Below are 23,257 nucleotides of genomic sequence, written 5' to 3'. Positions count from 1 at the left end.
CAGTGAGCTGATTCAGCCTGAGAGATGTTCACATCACCGGCTGCTCCATTTTTAGGCTCTGGGCTTTGGTGTCCATGGCAACCAGAAAGGAAGGTGAGGGCTTTCTAGGTGTGTGTGGCTGACACTTGAGCACACACAGATGGATGGACTAATTCACAGAAAATAAACAAACCCTGCTCGCTGCTTGTATGATCAGCTGCCGTAGTCACACCTCAGATGTTCTCCGGCTCCAGCCTCTCCTTATCAGACTACATGTGATGAAGTCCAAAACAATACCGCCAGCCTCCCCCCCAGCGGGAGGTTCGGGCCCTTCTGTGACTGTCTCAGATCCAATCAGCGCTCGTGCGGTCGCTCGTTTTTTTGGACGCGGCTTCTTTGTTCGAAAGGGAACTGACGTCAAATCGCCGCCTTTGTTCCAAAAGCGCCTAGGCTGTTTTATTTGCTTAGCATCAGTTCTGCAACATGAGAGCAGCTATCAGATAAAATGAAGCAACTGGAGTTAAAGAGTCACCCACTTTTTTAAAATTGCCTTTTTTTCTCCTTTCTTATTTCTCAGGTAAATTATAAACCGTTTTGGCTTCAGAGCATCCATCATGCAACTGGTTAACGCAGCTTTATCTGTTACTATCCAAGTTTGTGCAATCGACTTCCTTGTGATGGCAAACCGTAAACTCCATAAATGAAGTGGGACCCCAGCAGTTAATCAAGGAAGCCAGAGGGAGAACAAAAAGGCGATCTATCCGGAGATGCACCTGACAGAGACTTCCTGCACTGCTCTTTTATGGGATCTGCAGCTCAGAGGAAGGAAGGAGGCTCAGCGCATTAATGCCGTGTTGACACATCAGAAAGTGAGCTGCTAGTGAGATCCTCGGTCACAACAAGGGACTCATTGAACTGTTTGGTTAGAAGGACCACTGCAGGAAGGACGACAGCTGAGGAGAGGAGGGACGGAGGAACCTTTGGCAGGAAGGAGGCCTTCATCGCTGAAAGAAAAAGGAGAGCGGAAAGGCAACTGGGTAGTGACCTTAACAGTGAAGGAGGCCCCTGTGGATAAATGACTATAATTCAGAGGGTGTTTTCTTTGAGTGGAGGGCTTAACTGCCCCACCGACACCTGTTTGGCTTCACAGAGGAGCTTTTCACGGAGGACAGGTGCCTTGACAGCAGCGGCTGCCTGCCCCAGCTGCAGACCTCCAAAATGCAGGCCCCTCCTGTTTTCCAAAAACGTCTGCAGCCACAAAAGTGCTTTCTAACTCAAACAGGAAGCACCCTGTTAATATGGATACTGCAGAGGGATGTCAAATCCCAAAAGAGAAGCTGGACAGCATCTCTTCAGCTTAGACTCGAGGAAAGAAGGGGATTCTGAAAGTGCACAATCATGAAAAAATTGAAGTTAACACAAATGACATGAATGATTTGATTCGTTTGATTCATTTGTGCTGAACAAAACTGTTTCTTTGGTATTTTTTTTTTTAGGTATTTGTAGCAAACACCATCCACATCTGCTGTTTGAAGCCAGAAAACATGTCCGTCCACTCTAAAACCACCAACAATGTCCACCACACTCATTTCATGAACACTTATCCAACCCCAGAACCCAGCAAACATCTATCATTCCACAGAGACTTCTGGGAAAAATGATGGGATGTATTTCCTCTTCTTCCTTTAAAAGAATGCATGCAACTCTTAGTCACTTTATGACAAAAAAGAATCAGACTGATTTTTTATACAGTTTAGCCAAACCCCTATTATTATACTGTAAACCAATGTAAAATCAAGTTTTCCAGAATAATCTGTTTTTAATGGTAAAATGTGCCACACTAATAAGCTAATAAACCAACCCTGCATGTGTATTGTTCATTTGTTAGACAATGCAGCTAAAGTTAGGTTCCCCAGTTAAGCCCTAGCAGGAAAAACAGGTTTAGTTCACAAACTGGTGACATTTTTGGGAGGTTAGTACATATTTTAAATGTTTTAAATCATTGAACTCAAAAAAGGTTAAAACTTTTGCCAAAAATCTGACCTAAAATATGAACTTTACAAGTTGCATCAGCTCCAGCTAAAACAATTGACTCCATATTGCCCATTAGTGTTTGAAAATTTAATAATAAAGTGATAAAAATCAATTCAGCAATCCAAATCGGTAACTAAGTATAAAAACTGCCTCTCCCATGTAAAAAAATAAAGACATAAAACCTTATTATTGTGCTGATTGCAATATTTCTTTTTAAACAAACCCCGACTTTGGTCTCAACGCCGTATGGCGGCTCTGTTCTTCTGTGGTTTCCACATTTAAGCTTTTAGCCAGAGAGCTGGAATAATTTGGGTGGGAGTTTAAACACGTGCATGACTGCATGCAAACCGAGGCTGCTCAGTGACCTGTGCACAAATCACACATTCTAAAAAGGAGGAGTCCGTCAGTACAATGAGGAGCAGATGCGGGGCGGCTGAAATGCTCAAACTGTAAAATATCTGCTCCCTGAAAAATGCAGTCAATCGTTATAGGAAAACACGCCGATTGGGGCCTTAGCAGTGGGAACAGGCTGACCGCATGCATGTGCTGCGATAAACACACACCCTTTATCTGAGCTGCTTTACATAGTGAGCATACCCGAGCATGTGTAAGCACTAGCCATGCTTTCCAGATCTGGGCCAACTGGCTTGGGTCCAGCAGCTGGGCTGGGCTGAGCCGCTCGGTCCCAGCATGCTCACTCAGCCGAGGGTAAGGTGCTTTGCTGCGTCTCTGGAATGCTTGACGCCTTTGTTTGGCCCTAAAGGCTTCCAGATTCATTTTAAGGGAACCCGTATGGAAAAAGACAAGTCGAGGCATGTCTTTAAAGCACTCTGATAGGGCTGCCAACATTTAAGAGCTGATGTTTTGTTTAAATGACATAAATCTCCAGCACACACTCACATCTGTGCAAATCCTGTCTTGGGTTCAATTGGGTTTAAGATGTTTTCGAGAAGGAGCAAAAGTTCTGGTAAAAACCGTTGCTGCATATCTATTTATGTTCAGGTCAGACATGAAAATATTCATCTATTAGACTCACAGACATTAAAATCGTGTTTTGAAAACATGTTTTTTGTGGTATTTTTTTTTATTATGAATAACACATATGAAGAGAATTGAGATAAAAAAAAAGTATGTATTTGTTCAAAATGCTTTAAAACAAGTGCAGACAAACAATACAATTTAAAATTGTTTGTGATGTAGATATGGTGTGGGACAACTGGCAATGCTTTTAAAATAGCTCAAAAGATGATCAAAGTGTTTCTTCATGGTTCACAGTCCAAAATGAGAAGCTTTGGAAGTGACCTTTTCTGTATTCTAATCTATCGTATTTGCAAACTAAAGCAGAAAAGAGGAGTGCTTTGTTTAGAGTCTACAGGAGTGACCAGGAATAAAGTCACTCATGGATTAAAGACTCAAAAAAGGAAAACATCGCAAGATGAGAACAACTTTTAAGTCCTCCTTAAATCAAACATAAAGTCCCACTCCAACTATGTTTTTGTATTGTAAATAAAATTTGCAGTTCCTTTGCCAAAATCTAAAACCCTGTGTTGTTTTTTAGAGCATATGTGCTGTATAGTGGCAGAAGTTCATTAGTTATTCACCTCTTATTGTGGGAAGGACAGTTGGTGCGAAAGTTCGCCAACTTCCAAACAGCCCTTCATTTACACTCTCTCCCGCTAGCTTATAGCACCTCACACAATAGTACAGGAAAAAAAAAGGCAAGCAATATCAAAGTTTTGCATATGTGCAGTTTGGAGCCAGATGGCAGAACATTTGAAAATGAAGGCATTAATATATCTTTTTGTCTGCAAGTGGATGCTTCAGAATTGGAGCGCAGTAGAAAGACTGTGATCCATCCATAGAAGTTGCTGCGTCAAACACGAGCTTTTTCAAACCCAAGTTTTTGTCTGCTCCTGATCCAAAACGATTTGAATAAAGAAATACTCAGAAACACAGTTTTAATCCTAAATTACGTTGCATATGTCATCCATCATGAGAAAAGTGCAACATTTATTAATTCATTCATTCATTTTAAACATTTTCTTAAATTTAACTGAACAGAGAGGTGGGTGTCATTCAAACCATCAAAGACATAATTTTCTCAGAGTTTCTGTTTATCCACAAACACGTGTTGCCCTGCCTGTCAGGAGGAGTCAGGATCCTTCCAGATCAAAGTCCCTCAGGTGTGAAAGTTGAGTCATCTTCTCTAAAATACGTCTTCCTTTCACAGAAACACAAACATGCCACAAACAGCAGTGTGGTCACACACTTAGTATAATTTAGGATGATTGGATCTCCGAGTTTTCTGCACTACTTCAACTACACATCAAATGAGTTGAACTTCAGGAACTCAGAGACGACTCCCCCTGAAAATACACCGCCAGAAAGGGAAGAATCTGAAGGTGAAAAGGAGGCTGGTCCTCTCAAAGAAAAAAACAAACATTTCTTTCTTTTTAAAGGAATCTCCTCTTTAGCTCCTCACAGCTGTCACAAATACAAATTCCTCTCTGCAGAGCCTCTGCAGTTGTGAGAAAGAGTCAGGACGCTTTCTCCCAGCGATGTCGTCACCACAGCTGCATCTGTAAAGCCTCCCTGCTTCCTCTCAGGAGACCATCACCTCGTGGTGAAACAGCCCGGCTAACATCCATCTGAGTGTGATTCCAAAACAATAACAACATTTTTCCTCTTTACATACATAATGTGAAAATTTAAGCTAAAGCAGTGTGTCAAGGCATTGGATAAACTTCAATACCTGACAGATGACCAGCCTTTCAAAACACAACTTTTGAAAATAAGCTGAAGGTCAAATAGAATAAAACCCCAATGTTGGAAACTGGATATTTTGCAGTTAAATATTTTGAATTATGCTTTAGAAATTTAAAAAAAAAAAGTTGAAATCATTACTTTATAGCTTCAATTTGAGCACATGGTCCTTTTTTGCTGGATTTATTCTTGGTTTCTTTAGTCAAATTTCAATTCAACATCCAGTGGTTTGTCGTCAAACTTTCACCACATTAATAGTGTGCAAAGTTCAGAAACAGTAAAAAAGAAGGTGTGGTCGGCTGAGCCTTACATTAGCTGCTTTAAAACTTTCTGTTCGACTTGGCAGCTCTTCTAATCGGCACATGTGTCATTTTCTGCGTGGGTGTTTTAAGTTCGCTGGATTGTTTCCCACTCTACCGACTGAGGGGCTGCAGCTGCAGGAGCATCAGAGAAGCCTTCACAGAAGCCAACAAACAAGAGTGGATGCCCAAGTGTTTTCCCAGAGCGAAACAAGATCTTTCTGTGCATTGCAGGAGGATGGCCCCTCCACGCTCTCCGGATCTGGGCCCAGGATGTCTGTGCGGTCTCTGGACACCTGCAGGGCCTGTGAAAGTCTCAGTGGTGGCACTGAAGAGCGGCTGGGACAGCAGCCATTCATTGACCGTCCATGGCTTCAGTCCCATTTAGATACAGATACCCACTGTGACACAAAGGGCCCAGCTGCTTTAAGTGGCAGACTTATGCATAGCATTGAGCACTAATGCACACAGCTCTATTAAGGCCGCGTTTTAAAAGCCTTCTGTGCAGAAGGGAAATCAGAAAGCGGACTGTTTCTGTTACAGTTTCACTTAAAAACCTGGGAGGTTAGTCTTTTTACTATATCAAGACGGCACAAAAAAAACCTATAAAACAAGTATTGTGACAATAAATCTGCAAAGAATTATCAAATGAAAATGTAAATGATCAAAATCCCAAGCGGAAAAAGGATGCTTAGATGCCAAAGTAACAAATTGAATAATTGTTTAAGGAGTTTTTCCCAGTAAATCTGTTTGACCTCAGTGGCCTCACTCTAAGCCCCCCCAGCTCATCTTTGTAAACAAAAGATCATTCTTTAATTCCGGCCCCAAACTCTACCAAACCGAATTGTGAAGTCAAAACCTTATTATGAAAGATGAGAGATTTGTTCAATTTAAAAGGAAGGAGACCTCTGTGGAGGAGGAAGAGGAGAAGCTAGAGCAGGCAGGAGGAAAAGTATCAGCTGCATCAGTGAGGGGAGAAAAAGTTCCTCTGAACTCAGGGGGTGTGAAGATAAAAATGAGTCATAAAACCGAAGCAAAAAAAAAAAAAAAAAAAGCTCACATTAGCCCACTTTGGAGCTTCTCTTGACTCTACAAAAGTTGGACTCCACAGAAGCTCTCGGGGGCAAAACAAACCACCCCTGTCACAGGCGTGGAGCGGCACCACAGAAGCCTCTCGGTCACGCCGAGGCTCAAACGTGGACCGTCCTTCACCGAAGAGGCAGAGGGAGCCAAACAGAGGCCCGGTCACGGAGCTGCTGAAGCATGTGACTCATATTTGAGCGCAGTGCCGAGGCTGCGGGGCAGGCCCACTTTGCCTTCACAAGTCTCCCTCGGAGCGGGGGCTGCCTCCGAGACTGCTGTGGCTGCACATTCCCCCCCTCTCCAGAGGAAACACAGCACATTAGCATCACGTGCTAACAGGGGCGCTTGGACACGGGAAAGTGAGAACAATTCATGTGTTTCCTTGAGTGCCACTCGAGGACCCTTTGAAGCTAAACTGCAGGATTAACCCCAAAGTACACTTAAATGCTGCCGGTTCAGCTCCTGAAAGCAAATGCTGAAAAGACACTTTAAAATTGGGTTGTTTATTAAATAAAAATAGATTATAAAGAAATAATAACTGATAACTTACAAAGTAATTCCTTAAACATTGTTTTTTCTTTGATCCTTGTTGATTTGTCATGTTTGACAGCAGAAGTTTATGTTTATGGGACACGCAGGGATGCTTACAGCCTTTCTGAGTTGAAAGTGGACCGCTCGAGTCGGCAAGTCCTGACTGGAGACGACAGGGGCTTTAATAATTACTGAGAGAGAGGATCAACTCGGTTGCACAATGGGCGAAGCATTAGCTAACTGCTGTCTGTCATCCCCAATATACTTGAACTCTGCTCACAAAAGGCGCCGGCGTGCTCGGCGGCCTCGCCTGGCACACTTTGTTAATTAAAGGGGTGAGAACTCGGCTGACTGACTGCTTCTGTCAGTGTCCACCAAAGAATGCAGCCGGCATTAATGTATGTTCATTTGCAGGTGAAGTGAGGCAGGAAATATTTTTTTATGCAGAAAATGGAGCTGACCTTTAACCTCCATTAACATAAGGGGAAATGTTGTAGAAATGTAGCAGCTCAGAAATCGGAGCGTTTTGAATGCCTCATGAAGTTCAATATGAGTTTAATGGTGCAAAAATGTGTCTAATTAAAGATGTTAACAGGAATGTAATCGTTTTAAAGCACTTCTAATAGCAGGTTTTTATAGTTGTCATACTTTTATGTGAAGCACTTTTTACGACTCCAGCTTCTGCAGGACTGAGCTTTCCTCTCCATCCTGGCATCTTCGTCACAGTCTGACCTCACAAAGTAAAGAAAACTTTCTGAAGTTACGAAGCGTGCATGTGTGGGAGTGAAGGGCTGCGAACCAGGAGGAGGAGAAGGAGGAGCGGAATAAGGCAGACAAAAGCAGCCGAGCACACGCTGATCAGCGGGGAACGCTGGTCCTCCACGCGCTCTTTGTTCATCCGCTTCTGCTCCACATTCAAGTCGCGATGACTCAATATTCCAAAACCAGGAAGTGACGACCGGCTAAAGAGTTCACAGCATCAGAGACGTTTGCTGACGCAGGAGGACGGAAAGAAGGAAATATTCTGTACAGGAAGGGGGTGGAAGTGTTTTTAAATAAAACTAGTTGTTGTTACTTTTATGTTTTTTATAGTCAAACTGGGAAAGTTTGTCTTTTTCCAGAGCTGGTTACAGTTTAACAGATGAAAGTGAAGCTTAACTGCAGCTCAAGGAGTTTTATTTAAATGTAAAAACAACAAATTAAGTAGAAAATTATGCATTTTGTTTATCAAGTGATTCAGGAACCATTGGAAAAAAACAAATCGCATGCAAAAATGTTCCTTCAGTGAATTCAAAGTTTTCAAAATTCCCCTAACATTATGACAAACAAGCAGCTAATCCTACAAAAGAAGACTAATCAAGTGATGGATTAAGACAATAATCCGGAAAACTTGATCAGATTTTCAGCAAGTCGCCAACCAAAGAAACATTAAGGACCTGTTTCAGTCAACCTCCAATCACAGAGGTTGACTGTATCCCTAGAATATGCATAATAGTTGCAAAAACAAAAAAAAAACAATGTTTTTGTAAATCAAAATCTAATCAAAGAGGCTGAAACTGTGTTTCTAATATCTAAAAATGGTTAATGGCAATTTTGAGAGAAGAATTCTATCATAACAGGATAAGAAATTACATTTTACAGGAGAAAAAGGATTCTGTCAGCAGTCATAAAGGGTTATAAACCTCATCCACTGATGAATAAATGCTATAAATCTCATCAAACATTTTCATTTAAAGGGAACAACTTGTGGAAATCTGAATGTCTGAGGTCTCCGTGCAGACAGAGCACCCCCCTCCTCAGACTGGCTGGAAAGTGGGATGATTTACTTCCTTTAACCTTCTGGATTGCTCACATAAATCACCGCTGTGCGCTTCGCTGACAGAAAACACGAACTGCGATGAGGCAGCGATATGCTGCATCTGCTGGGTAAGATGTCTCAAATGCATGCAGGGGGCTTTATTATTATTATTTATTTTTGCAGGATGTTGATCATTAGAGGTGCTGTCCTTCAAACCGATCAAACAAAACCCGCCTTTGTGCTTGCATCCACACAGACTCCAGTGATGAGCAGATCAGGAGGTCACTCGAAACCTATGACCTCTGAGTGAAAGGTCCCTCAGTGGGCTCCCCTGAGGGCCAAAGCCACACCAATGAAGGACTGTCTAATCCAGCCTGCTCAGACACCCAGCAGATTTAAAGTCAGCCACCCTGAGGCAGAAGCAGAGGAGACAGGGGCCCTCTGCAGGACACAGACACCCTAGCAGGACAAATGAACTCTAAATCACCTTTTAACAGACAAAAGCCATTAAAACATATTCCACATGCATCAGCTAGAAGGGGCATCTTTGTTTCCTGTTTTTGAAGGGGGCATATGAAATTCACAGGAGGATCAGATCAGCTGCTCCCCCAGGACAGCCATTGTGTTGTTGTTGTGCAGCAGCGGCACAAAGAGCTGACACGCACGTGAAGCCTCGCTGGTAAAGGTGAGCAGGACACACCTACCAGTTTTTATTTATCCTTCCTCAACCGAAACCGCGCGGCGTCCGGTATCGCCTGCAGAGCTGGCAGCCAGCGCGCGCACACACATGCACACGCATACAAATAAAAATACACAGAGCGACGCGCGCGCGCCGTACCTGAGGAATTCTTGCAGACAGGTGTCACAGAAGCGGTGTCCACAGGTGGAGACCTGCACCGGCTCCCGCATGGCCTTGCTGCAGAGCGGACACTGGAAGCGCCGCTTCGGCTTCTCCAGGAACTTGTAGTCGAAGCCGGGCATGTCTGCGGCTGCGACTGCGGCTGCAACTGCGGCGTTCGGGGCTGCAGGTGACGGTGCGAGGGTCCTCTCAGTGCAGTCTACGCCGATGATGGGCTCATAGCACGTCCTCGTCCGTCACCGACACGGTGGCCTCCAGGGGGGGTAACGCGTCCGCAGCTCTTCAGCCCCGCTGCTGCCAGCAGATAGACGGCTGCACGGGCGATGCTTCCTCCGCTGGGGGGTTTGTTTGGACCGGCGGAGCTGCTCCGTGACTGCGCTCCGAGCTCCACTGACAGCACAATGCAAGGACCTCCTTCTGTTTAGGTGCTCGGAGCCCCGCCTCCTCCTCTTCTCCTCCCTCCTCCTCCTCCACGCGGGAGGAGTCAAGAAGCCTCGGCTCTCCTTTCACACCATTTTATCTTCTTTTATGGATTTTTAATTAGGCTTTTGTCAGTCCAGGCTGAAAATTTAGAAGCGGCTTTTTTTTCATCAGTGAGTAAAAAAAAGCAAAATCAAGTCCTTTCAAATAAAAAAATACTCCCAAAAGTATCCCTCCCTCCCTAAATATTTCTTAGTAAAAAGCAACCGGATCTCATTGAGGTTCACAGAAGGGGAAAAGCGCCCTCTGCTGGTGATGCTGCACACAAACAAACATCTTCATGCTTTTAAAAAAGGCTCATCAACACGATCAAAACACTTATACCACAAACTCTTGGGAAAAAAAAACATTTTGGGATCACCTGGAGCCGAACCACACAGCTGGATCCCTTACACCTGCAGGATTGCCAGCAGATTACATCACCATTACATCATCAGCCAGGACAACAATGGCAGCAGCTCCTCCTCCTCCTCTTCACAAGGTGTCTGCAAAGATGAACATCAGTGATGAAAAAAATCAACAATAAAAGCATGAAATAAACAAACAATTTCAGCAAATTAAAACAACTATTTTGAGAAAAATTGGATTTTATGAGGCAACCTGAAGGCCATTATGCCTTTTGTTGCTTCAGTGCACATGCTTCCTTTATTCTCTATGATTAAAAATCAAATTTTGATTCAATTTAGTTTGCTTATAAAACATCGGCCCATGCCAGATGATGTTTTAATCATGAAAAAAACAACAAATATGAATATAATATGTTAAATATATTCTAATTTATTCAAAATAAGTATAAAAAATACTTACACTTTAAGCTTTTATTTTGTAGGACAAATAAATCTGCTCCATCTGTAAAATGTACGTCTTTAAGATCAGGGTGGACAGCTTTAAAAAAATGCGTCCTGAAGTGAGAAGTCTTTTTTAACATTATCAGTTAAAAAAATATTTTTTTAAAATATACTATATCAACTTTTACATGAAACAGTTTTTCTTTTTGCTAAGCATTCAGACAATGTTACCAAACCCAGCCCATGTCATAAACAGTTCATAACAGGCGTGTCGCTGATATTACAGCTGATGATGTTTGTTGATGTTTCTGTTTGTCTGACTTTGTCTTCTTTATCAAGTACAAACAAGATTTTCAAGCTCATTTTGTCCAGAGATAAGAAACTTTTTTGCTTCCGAAGTACTTCTTAAGTCATTTCTTTGCAGAATCCACTCCTGTCTGTTCTGATTAAAAGCTCTGGTCATCCAATAAACACAGTTTAAGCATTCAAAAGTCACATTATTTAATATTTATTGTATATTAAATTCATACAAAATGTCATAAATTTATATGCAAATTTTTAAAACATTAAAATACAAAGTCCTTTATGCTCGAGTCTTTTTCTGTTTTAATTACACTATATTTTGGAAAATCTGTCACTCAGACAGAGCTGATCTGTCACAGTAAATGAATTCAGTTTCTCACAGCTTTACACCACTTCTGTTTTAAAACATGAAAAATGTGTGTGAGATCATCAGCTGAAGCTCACTTCCTCACTGACAGTGACGGTCAACTCTTAAATTGGTCAAAAGGCCAACTTTAGAGCCTGAATGAGGGAATGGGGCAGCCCCACTCTGCCCTTTGGTAATCTGGATTGAATCCTTCTGCACTACAACACTAATCCAGTGCGGCACAAAGTGACCACTGACTGTGTCATCAAGATTAACACTCGTGTCTTTTTGACTCCCGAGCCGAATGACTTCATTCTTCCTGCTTGGTTTGTTAGTGTCTTAAGAAAGCTCTGACTTTCACTGACTTTCATAGTCTACTGAGTGAGCGCTGCAGGTGTAGGAGGACAACAGCTCACCGCGGGAGAGCTGCCTAACGATCCTCCGTAATCCAGCCGCTTGTTGCAACATTTCTCCAACAGGCCTGTTGTCTGTTCCACCTGCTGCTTTAGACTCCCTCTGAGTTTTCAGACAACCAACTCAAAAATACAAACAGCCGTCCCCAAAAAAAAATTCATATATAAAGACAGGATAAACGAGTGAAGCGGCAGCTGCAAAATTCAAAGGAGAGCCGGGGAGCAAAAAGGTCACGCCCTCCTCATCAGGACCATGCTGGGCTTCACACGGACGTCTTTCAGCACAAAATCATCTCGGGACCAGCTCCTCCAGCAGAGCTGAAAGAAGAAAACAATGTGAGCGTCCGACAAAGCAAATTCTATCTGTCTCTTGTGCAAAACGGACAGAATAAAACAAACATCCGAAAACAGAGAGACGTCAAACGCTCATAGAAGGTACAAACTCCTTCTACAATGAAAACAGTTACAAAAAAAGAGATAAAGTATATTGTAGGTTATGGACTGAGATTAATGTCTATCCTTCACAATGTAAGATTATCAGATTATAAAAAAAGGCAGTGAACAGCAGATGCATTGCTTCCTAATCCAGTAATTACTTTGAGATTAAAGGAAACATATTCACTACAATTGTGAAAGATTTAAAAATATTTAGTTAGGATTTTATGATTTTTTAAATCCGATCATGGCAAAGAAGCAATATGGAATCCATTTGTCATGAGTCCTGATGGCAGAGGCAAACACTGAACCCGAGTTCTTACCCTACTCCTCCAATTGAAGGGACATTTGAGGGGAAAGGGGTGTCCAAAATAGTTTTTGTAAAGGTAGAGCAAAAGGACTTCAAGTTCTGGATCCCTCTACTAGTGTTGTGCCAAGGTATGTTCCTCCTGCTGGAATGTGTTTCCCTGCTCTCAGGCATTATTGATTTGTTTTGTGACGCTCAATTTTGTCCCGAACACCTTTAAAAGAAGGTGGATGATTACAATATACTTTATTCTGGGGCTTCTGAGAGTCTATTGCCATATTTGAATTTTGTCCCCACATATTCTACATAAAAAAAAAACGAGAGGGGGCATGAATTCTGTCGAGTTGTAGTTGATCCAGCCTGTCAGAATCTGTGCCATCCAAAAAAATTGCTGTAGAAGGAACAGCTATTTATTATTTGTTCATTGTTACATGCTTCCATAAAGAAGTCACTTTCATAAATCATGTTTATTATCCTAAATTAGCCAAACAAAGGTCATTTTTAACACCAAAAGCTGTTGTTGTTTTATGTGACAATATGACAATAAACTCCCCAAAGCCTCAGAATAAAGTGTATTGTAGTCATCCTTTATCTAAGGCTTCGTGGGACAAACTATGAGTGTTTCAAAACAAATCAAGAACGCCAGAGACCGGGGAAACAAATTCTAGCAGGAGGAACGTACCTTGGTACATCATGGGTGACTGCTAAGCCGAAGCAACTTACAAATTTTTCTTAAGTCATCTATTTGGAGGGCTAAATGTGGGGGGAGAATTCAGAATGGACTTTACTAATTTGTTGGGGTTTCAATTTTCTATATAATGTAAAGATTATTTGTTTGCATAGAATAAAATTGTGAATCTTTTTGCAACTGTTGTTCATATATCCATTAAAAATAATATTAACTGAGTAATATTAACTAATTAAGGTTTTCTCCACATTTGTTTTCAGTTTTCTCACATAATTATACGCCTTTCTTTAATTAAATTAGAGCTTTAGAATATAAAAAAAAGATCATTAGACTGAATTATTTCAGTAAATAGTCATTTTCAGCCTGCAGGTAGAAATATTTTGATTAAGTGAAGAAAAAAAAATCCACATCTCTAAAATCTGAACCCACTGGTGGGTTTTAAATTAGAAATCAAATATGTGACTTTAGAAAAATCTCTACAGACATCATCAGGAGGAGCCGCTCTCGAGACCAGCCAGACGTTCATTTGGGGATTAGTGGGATTTCATCTCATCTCCCAGTGTTTGTTAACAGAGGGTAATAAGCTAAATATTACGTTTCATTGCCAGCAGAGTGTTGCCATGACAACAAGCCACAGATGTCACGGCAAAAGGGTGACTCTCGTCGAGCAGCACCGCCTTCGGTATCCCGCAGTCCTCCTCCTTTCTTCCGAGGCGTCCGCGCGCCCCCTTTCCCCATGTGTACGCCTCCCCTTCTGCAAGACACGGGAGACGACCGGCCCTCGTCACCAAACTCAAAGAGAGACCCCCAGGAAGGATTAATCCGTGCGGATCTTTTAAGTGACAGCAGCTCTGCGTCTCCTGCAGTGGCAGCATAATGGTTCTGTCTGAGCCAAAAAAAAGGACGTCTTATACAAAGAAAAGCTACAGGCACCGCTGTCTGCTCCCCAGGGAGCCAATCCCAGCTACAGTTCAACAGTTTATCATTTTGCACTTTGCTGGTGACACAAAACACACACACAGACACACAAATCTCTGTATTTTTACACCTTTACCCATGAGTTTAAGGAACTATACTTTAAAGACCCACTCTGATGGAAATGGTGTTTTGAACATGTTCTTGTGACATTTTACGGATGATGAAGAACAAATAATAAGACAATTAAGCTTAATATTGCATTTCTGAGTATGTCTTTATTCAAATAGTTGATTTTTTATTTGTCACAGGAAGGAGAAGGGGAGTCAGGGTTGCTCCAACGGTCCCACCCAAAACTCAAATGAACGGCTGCCGCTTCGCTGAAACTATGTTCAAGAAAACGACAAAACTCTTCTGATTTTGCCTAAACAGGGCATAATCATAATCCAAAGACCACTGGGAAAACTTTTAAAATAGATCAAAAGATGACCAGAGTGGGTCTTTAACGTGTGCATGTGGTTAGCTGAAGGCAAATCTCACACAAAAACCATGTTTTTGCAAAATTCTTCTGTCTGTTGGGGTTAAAGGGGAAATTTTCAAAACAGTTTCAGTCAAATGTGCAATACTTTAGAATGAGTTTGTTTCTCCAGTCTCCTAATCTACAAATACTTGACATTTGTGGAGACCTTTTTTCTTGCACAATTACTTATGTTGACTGTGACTTAGACTTTGCTTGTCATGTAGCTCATTAAAAAAAAGAGAAATTTTCTAAATAACTAAGAGTAAAAGTTCATGCGAAATGCTGACAACTACGAAGCCCCTGAAGGGACATCGAAGTAAAAAAAAAAAAAAAAAAAAAATTGAAGTAAAAAAAAGATTTTAACCATGTTTGTTTATTTTAATTCTTTATGTAATGTCCCTTTAAAGGCTCTGTAGACAACATATACAAGAAGTTTTTTATTTTTTAGAAAATTTCTGTCATGTTTGTAGAAATGCAAAACATATAACATCAAATCCTCCTCCTTCTCAAAGCTTTCATGCTGTCATCTTCTAATAAATTCAAACGTGAAGCACAAGCTTCTTTTCTTCCTTTGGAGCGCATGGCTTCATTAACCTGGCTTTCCCTTTCAGGCTCTTTTTTTACTCACCAGCTCCAATAGCTAAGGTGAAGGCATCGCCACAGGCAACCATGGTGATGTCCTGCAGGCCCAGAACCAGGTATGGCACACGGCTGCTCCGTCGGGAACTGCAGCCCATCTGCCCGTGTTGGTTGCTGCCAAATGTAAAGCACTGACCCCCTTCTTCACATGAGAAAAATGGCATAGATAATATGAAAAAAATGTATTAAGTGAATTATAATGAATATAACCCTAATTTAGACTATTTGATCATGTGTGATTTTACACAGCATCAACACAATACTAAAAAAATAAGAAAACATTGATTTCTTAACCTGTAACAGCAGCAGAATGACCAGTTCCAATGTCAACATAAACTATCTTCTCAGTGTTGAGCGGCACCGACTGGACCGGCATGAAAGAATGAGCTTCTTCCACTTGGTTGACCTGGCTTGGCTCTTCTCCTGCAGTAATCCTATCCAGGCCAAGCTTGTTGAACCTGACCACAATAGCACATCTCAGTGACACTGGAAACCCTGGACATTGTTTGATCTTTGCTATCCACAGCATCAATAACCTTCACATCTGATATTCTAATTTTTATCTCAAATTCGTCACATTTTAGTCTCCGTTTGTGTAGATTTAGGACAATTGTGACAAATCTGCTAGCATTTTTGAGATTATTTTTTTCTATTTATTTCTGAGATTCACATGAAAAAAAAAAAAAACATCACCAGTTTTTACAAAAATAGTCTCAAAAATGTTCTATTTTAGTGTCTGACTAAAGATAAAGGGAAAGCTAAAATTCTGGCCTCATAAAATTCACACAAATATCGTGCAACTTTAGCCCAGATTTCACTGAAAATTTGTGCGACATTTCTGCAACACTGCCGCTTATTATGAAAATTGTTTCTAGCTTTCACAACATTTCAATACTATTAATCTTTGAATAGTTGACAACTCAGACTGATACTATGAAAGACACTCCAAACAGAAGTGTCATTGTTGGAAGAATGCAGCTTCACAGGTTCTGCAGCATAAAACTATTTCTAAATTTGTACCCTTGTCCAAATAGTTTGTTCAAAAGCTTGTTTGAGTTTCACGCTACTTTTTCAAAGAGTCTTTTTGGAAGAAAGACTGCTTCTGGCACCTCATTAGCTCACACAGTCACTGTTTTGGGTTGAGAGGCAAAATTATTACCTGTTGCTTCCACATGCCATTATGCTGCCCTGGCTGCTGATAATCATGGAGCAGTCCACCCCACACACCGCCCTCTGCGCCTCAAATCCCACAGGCAAACACACCTGCTGGGGAGAGTTGTGGGTGTCTTGGGTGCCCAGCCCCAGGCGACCTTCGAGACAGAGACCCAACAATCCGGCTGTGCTCAGAAGCCCGTGGTACAAATCACCAACGCAGACTCGACCGCGCAGTCAAAACAATAAAGGCTCATTTCTCATACCATTGTCTCCTCTCCCCCACGCAAATACTTCTCTTTCGTTGGTCACAGCAACGACGTGGGAAGCTCCGCAGGCCACCTGGACCAGCTCATACCCAAGGAGAGCTTCCACTATCTTGGGCTATGAACGTAAACAGAAGGAGCACAGAGGAGTCAGCGTTCCATCTGTATGAGAGCTGCATGTGGGTAACCCGCTGGCACCTTAAAAACAGAATTTACAACAGCGGTTTTTGCTTCAGAATTACTTTTGCTTTACAATAACTTTAGTTTCAGTGTATCTGTAAACAGAAATTTCCTCAAAGTGTTTTCTGGTCAACAATCACCTGGGTTACATCATTGAAGTTGCCGTGTCCCAGGCAGCCGTTGCTCCCGCTCCCAAACGTCATGATAATCCCCCTTTCTGCACCAAAAACAAAAACAGGGGATAAGCGGGATTGTTGTGAAAACTAAGAGAATACTTTGAGTCTTTGTGGTGACAAAGAAATGAAGGGGTGAACTGAGACGAGGAACCTTTATTCCCATTTTATCTGCTTTAGTGGCGTTCAGAGATAAACGCATTTCCGAACCAACAGGGAAGCTCGCTATCGGGACAAACAACCTGCTCAAATGCCTCAAACGGCGCCTCGGAGCTTCTAACGAGGTTGGGTTGGCGGCTGAGAGCAAAGGTCAGATCCTGAATATTGGTTTCCTAGAATGAAGCTCCCACTAATCGGGGGGCGAGGAGGACCCTCTGATCTACCCGAGGAGAAAAGGTTGCCCCAAACCTGTCATGCAGGTGGTGAAGAGATCTCCACAGGACACAGACTTGATGGTGACGCCGGACTGGCCCTCCAGGAAGCGAGAGATGAACAGCGGCTGCGCGTGTTCCACCACACCGGGGAGACCCACCTCACCCGGCACCACAGATGGAGCCTGTGGCGACAAGTCACTGTAAAAGAAGTCCCTGATTCAAAGCTGAAACACTATCAATACTGTCATTATCAATACTGCTGGAGAATCAGCAGGTTTAAAGAATAATTAAATCTTCAAGGGTAACTCAAGCAAGAGCCCACAGTTTAATTATTTAAGAGGGAAGTTTTCTCCAAACAAACCTCCCACGTGATCAGGCGGCCAGACTTGGTGACTCCCATCTTTTGAGTGCGACCGAGTGACACCTGAAGCACCTCGGTGTTTGGCATGGGGAGTCGGAGAGGGGTCGTGATGCCACTTCCCCATGTGTAGACGGAGGACAGAGGGAGGGAATGCACCTTCCCCGATCCTAAACCCACTGATCCTTCTGTAGCAAGACGGAAAAAAGCTTTGACAAAATGTGGTCACTGAGAAACAGTTTGATCAGACTCAAAAAGAAAAAAAAAAACTACAAGATGTTTGACCTCTCAATCTACTAGTGGAAACTCTCCCTCCTGGTCTTCCTTGTTGACCGAGTTGAACAGCGGATAACGGTTTCTCAATCCTGGAGAAAAGAAATGAAAAAAAAAAAAGTTTCTTATTCAGTGATTAAGGCAAACTTTCAATTGTATAGATCTGAAATCATTACTTGCGCAGTCAACTCACCTACGCATCTTGACGTTGCCCACATCTGTGTAGAGATTGAGCAGTGGCCTGGTGCAAATGGGCAAAGCCATAATTTCATTGAGCTGAGGCCTTTTGGACGGATCCAAATTGAGCATGTTGAGGATGAGCTGTCGCAGTTCTGGGCTGTATCGGTCCGAGATCGGAGCAAAAGTACCGCTCATGATTTTTAGAACAAGAGCTGGCAGATTCTGAAAACCAGAGTGTGTATATTATATACATATATTTTAAAACTCAAAGCAAGTAGACAGAAAATCTTTTTTTTTATCTTACAGCAGCCTCGAAGGCTCTCTTGAGACTGGCGAGTTCATAAAGTACGCAGCCCAAAGCCCAAATATCACTTTTCTGGTTGTATGGCTTTCCCTCACACAGCTCCGGTGAGATGTAGCAAGGAGTCCCGACCACCTGAACAGAAAGAGAACAGCTGTTAAGTCACAGCGACTCATGCTTTACTTTATGTCACTTTGATGAGGTGACTCACAGTATACGCCTTGCTCTTGCTGACGAGGATCTTCGAGATGCCAAAGTCCCCAATTTTGACGATCATCTGGTGCTTGTCCAGCAGGATGTTCTGAGTCTTGAGGTCGCGGTGCAGGATGAGTTTGTTGTGCACATGATACAGAGCAAGCAAAATCTGCACAAAGAAGTGAAGGATGGTGTCTTCGTCCAGGAGGGAGTTGCAGCGTTTCTGGATGTACTCAGCCAGGGTTCCACCTGAAGCCATTCAATACAGATTAGTTATTTAAAGTATATTTAAAAACGGTTCTTCCTTAAAAGCTGCACATCTTATAACAAAATTAACACAAAATATAGAATTTAATGAATAAATATGTAAGAACTGTTTGAAAAGCAAAATATTTAAATTAAAAAAGTGGTCAAATATATCAACATTTTCATCAGAATTGAGAGACTTTAAAATAAAACAAAAAGTGGCAGTGTGTTTTACAGTTATTGAATTTTAGTCCTTATATGTCCATTTGAAGTTGGTTTGGGAACCTCAATGAATGTCTGGGGATGACTTGATTATGTAAGAAGGCAGTCGATATCCTGTTGAATAAACAATAAAACCTTCGTCCTCTGGACAGGAAGTCATTGCAGAGATGCTGAAACAGATGTGATTTGTTAAGCTGTTTTCTGCTTCACAGATCATTGCATTGACTTTCATTTACTTTTTGGATCTATCTGAATAAAAAACAGACTCTACTTTAGATTAAATTAATTTGTGATAAAATACTTTGTTTTTATGTTTGTGGCATTTTTGTCAACTTGATGTTAAGTTTTGTTTTTTGTGTAATTGTATCTTTGGATGGGCTTTGATATTAGAATGATGCTTCAGCCCCTTTTGGTTAATGTTGATTATCATTTAAAGTTGGAAAATGTATCATTTGAAGAACTAAATTAAACTTCAATTTCAGTTTTTATACAATTTAAATGAAAACTACCGGTATGCTAAGAACCAAGCCATGACACTGTTTTGAAAGAAAAACATAATTTTAGAAAACAAAACTACATTCCAGAAACAAAAAAAATGACGATGATGATGTTTGTCTATCATTTCAACTGAAACTTATTTAACTTGAAGCGAATCAGTGATGTCCCATAGTACCCTTTATTTTTATTTTATTTTATGGAAATTAATTTTGCTTTCCAGCTTTTTTTTTTGTTCTTGTCAGTTAATATTTCATTTACTTTTTTCATTTTCATTGTTGCGTCACGTGATTTGTTCATGTGATTCGCACTTCTGGACCCTAGTAGTTTCTGCATCATCATCTAAACAAAAATGCAAAGAAATACCTCTTTCATAAAGCTCATGAAAAATATTCAGGGTTACATGGGCCACCCTAAATAGTCCACGTAAATTTCTTGTGTTTTGTCTTCAGAATGCTTAGTTTTTAGTGTTTCTTCCACAGTCACACTTAATTTCATTTTTAAAAAACTGCTTCTTTTTTAGGTAATCTGTTCCCTCAGATTATTGGAGCTTGTGGCTTTATCTCAACATACTTTGGCTTCTTGTTTAGATTTTAAGTTGTGCTTTAATTCTATCATATTGGAGTTTTGCTTTAAGCTTAGTCACTTTGCTCATTAAACTGAAATTTCTATAACTCTGTACTCCCGCATACATTTATGAGTCCATCAGTTTCCCAAAAGATGAGATATTTATTGCTTAATTTAGCCAACAAAAGGAATATTGCATTAAAAAAAATACTTTGTGTGAAAATGTGTGGCAGTTTCACCTGCCTAGTCTTTAACCTGAAGATAAGCATGGAATAAATGAAAAAAAAAACGAAAGACTTCAGGGCTTGTCAGTGAGTCAGACCCAAACAATTTGGACCCACTAATGCTCCCTCCCACATAATTGAACCGATTTCTCCTAAACACCATCTTCACCCAGACAATGATATAAGATACTCTTTAGTGGTCCTGCCACATAACATGGGAATGAGAAAAGACGTAGAACCCCTTTGGCAGTAAAGCATGGGAAATGTAAACGGCTGTACAGCACAAAAGAGGATCATGTAATGGGATACAAGCGCCGGCTTACCTGGCGCATACTCCATCGCTATCATGAGGGCCTTGTCCTCCAGGAAGTTCTCATAATACTCGATGATGTTTGGGTGGTTGAGCAGTTTCAGCACCTGACACTCATTCTGAGCTGCCAGTCGTTCATCCCGAGACATCTGCTCCACTGGGATCTCCTTCAGGATGACAAAAGCGCCGTCGCTGCGCCGCCGGCACAGGTGAACAATCCTGACAGGCCCGGCGAAAAGAGAAATGAGACGCGTGTTTTCTTAAACTGGGATGTGAGCGAATGATTTGTGGCTGTTTAAGTGAGATGTCGATCCCAAAAGAATTCTGGGGACTTAACATGGGAAAGAAAACTGCTGTTGGACCAGCCAAAATAAAAAAATAACTACAATTTGTAGAATAAGTGAGACAGGATTTTCTGTATATACCGTGAATAAATATGCCTAAAATGCTTTTTTCCCCACATTTCTCATTGGTCAAACGATAAATCTTGGTTATTTTAAACATATTTAAGTTGCATAAGCCTCTTTTTAATTTATATGTCACATTGGGCAATACGTTACACACCTGACCAGCACTATTTTAGGATCAGTCATTTGGCTGCAGCTAATATATCAAAGCTGGTTGAAAAGCAATTTAAGGTTGAAATGTATGTTGAAAACTTTAAATAAAACAAAACACTGTTGTACCAAGGTACGTTCCCCAGCCAGAATGTGTTTCCCCAATCTCAAACATCGTTGATTTATTTCCTAACACTCAAATTTTGTCCCCAAAAGTGTAAAAACAAGATGGATGATCACGATATACTTTATTGTGGGGCTTTTGTGAGTTTATTGTCATATTTGCATTTTTCCCCTACATATTCAACGTAAAACAATGCCAGGTTCTTGTGTTTTAAAAAAAAAATCATTTATTTAATTAATTTTGGATAAGAAACACCATTTATGAAAGTAACTTTGTTATGGAAGCATTTAACAACGGAAATTTATTCAATATTTGTTCTTTTATACTGCAAATTATTGTGGGGCACAGATTAAACAGTTAAACTTTTTGGTGTACTATGTAAATGCTTTTTAACTTTTAGGCCTGAAAAATCAACCACTTTCTGTGATGTTGATAATTTAGACGATTTCAATAATGTGTATTACTTTTAAAACAAAGAACCAAACAGTCAAAGTGAAACAAAGAGATGTGCTAGACTGCAAACGTCCCCATTTATTCTTTTTTTTATTTTTAATTATGTATTACATATGGAATTTATGACAATAGTAATTAATTTTACTGGGTATAGAGGGAGTAATAGTTTAATTTCTGGTTTAAAGGTTTATTTACTTCACATTTTCTGAAATGCTAATAGATAACATACACGCAGACGGGCTACAGCAGCAGGATTTCATTAAGTTAATGACATATAGGCTCGAGTACACATAATTTGTTTGTAATTCTGTTGAATGTTGAGATTAGAAACTGAATTTTCAGCTTTTACTAATATCTAGCATAGCTTTACAATATATTTTTTATTGAATTTTTGTTGTTTAAAATAATGTCTATGTCGATTACTTTTACCTTTTGCAAAACTTTCTTTAACTGTTTCCGTAGTCACTGTAAACACGTCATCCTCTATGTACATTCCGTTACATTTTGAGGGAAAAAACGAGACTTCGTGACGTTTTTTTTGCTCAAACTAAACTCCCCAAAAACTTTTTAATACTAACACGTGCGGGAAAATGACAAGATAGTTTGCTTAAATGTAGTCGTCGTTACCCGAAGGCTCCTCTGCCAACAACTTTGATTTTTTCATACTTCTCCATCGCTGCTGCGCACAAACGTTTCCGCCGTCTCCAGGCAACTCGAGCCCCGAACTACGGCATGCCACGAGGGCCAAAACAGAACATGACAAACTGAGGGGCGGAAAAAAAAAAGGTGTTTCATGGGAAAACTGCAATCAAATGCAATCAGTATTCAGATTTTTGTTGTGTTACTATGACATTAAAAAAAAAAAACTCTATTACAGATAAAAACACCTTAAAGATTATCAGCGTTGACCCACTTTAATCCTCAGAAAGCATATTAGTGAAAAGTTCACTTGACTAAATGAATAAATACATATGAACAAGCTGAATACTTTGAACGGTATATTAACATGAATGGTGGGAATTGAATTGCGATTGACCGAGAAGCGCTCATAAAATTAATGAATGAATAAAGGCCTCCATCATGAGAAAAATGCTGCAAGAAAATGCTAAAAACACCAAAAACACAATTTTCATTCAAGTTGGTCTTTGTTCTGTCACAAAGCGTACACTGTGCTGAGCTGAGATTTAATTTTAAATTATGATATGTCATCCTAAACTATCATAAATTATTGTGTTCCTACAATTTATAGATTACAAATCGTGTCTGAGCTGTCGTAATAAGAATTGGTAAAAAAAAATAAAATAATGTTCTTGAAACAGCTCAGAAAAGCACATCATGAGGCCATAAAGTTTTTGTGACACTCCTCAGACCTGCTCAGTGACATACTTGACCTTGTGTCACACGAAGATCTGTCACAAAGTCAGCGC

General features: G+C 40.7%; 2 protein-coding genes across 5 annotated transcripts in view; both read right to left on the bottom strand.

Moving 5' to 3' along the window:
- Positions 1 to 11,814, bottom strand: part of traf4a (tnf receptor-associated factor 4a) — a 35,528-nt gene extending 23,714 nt beyond the window's left edge. The window contains exons 1-2 of the mRNA XM_024276807.1: positions 11,680 to 11,814; positions 9,326 to 10,311 (exon numbers count right to left, since the gene is read on the bottom strand). Of these exons, the coding sequence (XP_024132575.1) occupies positions 9,326 to 9,468 (143 nt within the window). The 5' untranslated portion in view covers positions 9,469 to 10,311; positions 11,680 to 11,814. The remainder of the gene's footprint in view (positions 1 to 9,325; positions 10,312 to 11,679) is intronic.
- On the bottom strand, positions 11,107 to 22,762 carry nek8 (NIMA-related kinase 8). Of its 4 annotated transcripts, none has more exons than XM_024276805.2 (15): positions 22,458 to 22,762; positions 20,710 to 20,915; positions 18,649 to 18,881; positions 18,441 to 18,572; positions 18,150 to 18,358; positions 17,969 to 18,048; positions 17,687 to 17,871; positions 17,360 to 17,507; positions 16,919 to 16,995; positions 16,599 to 16,716; positions 16,340 to 16,490; positions 15,475 to 15,638; positions 15,170 to 15,319; positions 13,702 to 13,860; positions 11,107 to 11,994 (listed from the first exon to the last, which is right to left on the bottom strand). In XM_024276805.2, the coding sequence occupies exons 1-15, from the start codon at positions 22,502 to 22,504 to the stop codon at positions 11,966 to 11,968; spliced, it is 2,088 nt and encodes a 695-aa protein (XP_024132573.1). In that variant the 5' UTR covers positions 22,505 to 22,762; the 3' UTR covers positions 11,107 to 11,965. The 4 variants fall into 4 exon arrangements, with proteins under 4 accessions (XP_024132573.1, XP_024132572.1, XP_036070666.1 ...); XM_024276804.2 differs by having other exon boundaries at positions 15,170 to 15,322; positions 22,458 to 22,760; XM_036214773.1 differs by lacking the exon at positions 22,458 to 22,762 and adding an exon at positions 22,260 to 22,417 and having other exon boundaries at positions 15,170 to 15,322.
- Between the last annotated feature and the right edge of the window lie 495 nt (positions 22,763 to 23,257).

Source organism: Oryzias melastigma, linkage group LG13, assembly GCF_002922805.2.
Source record: "Oryzias melastigma strain HK-1 linkage group LG13, ASM292280v2, whole genome shotgun sequence".
NCBI lineage: Eukaryota > Metazoa > Chordata > Actinopteri > Beloniformes > Adrianichthyidae > Oryzias > Oryzias melastigma.
Note: the sequence above shows the minus strand (reverse complement) of the source record. Positions and strands in the feature narration are given on the sequence as shown.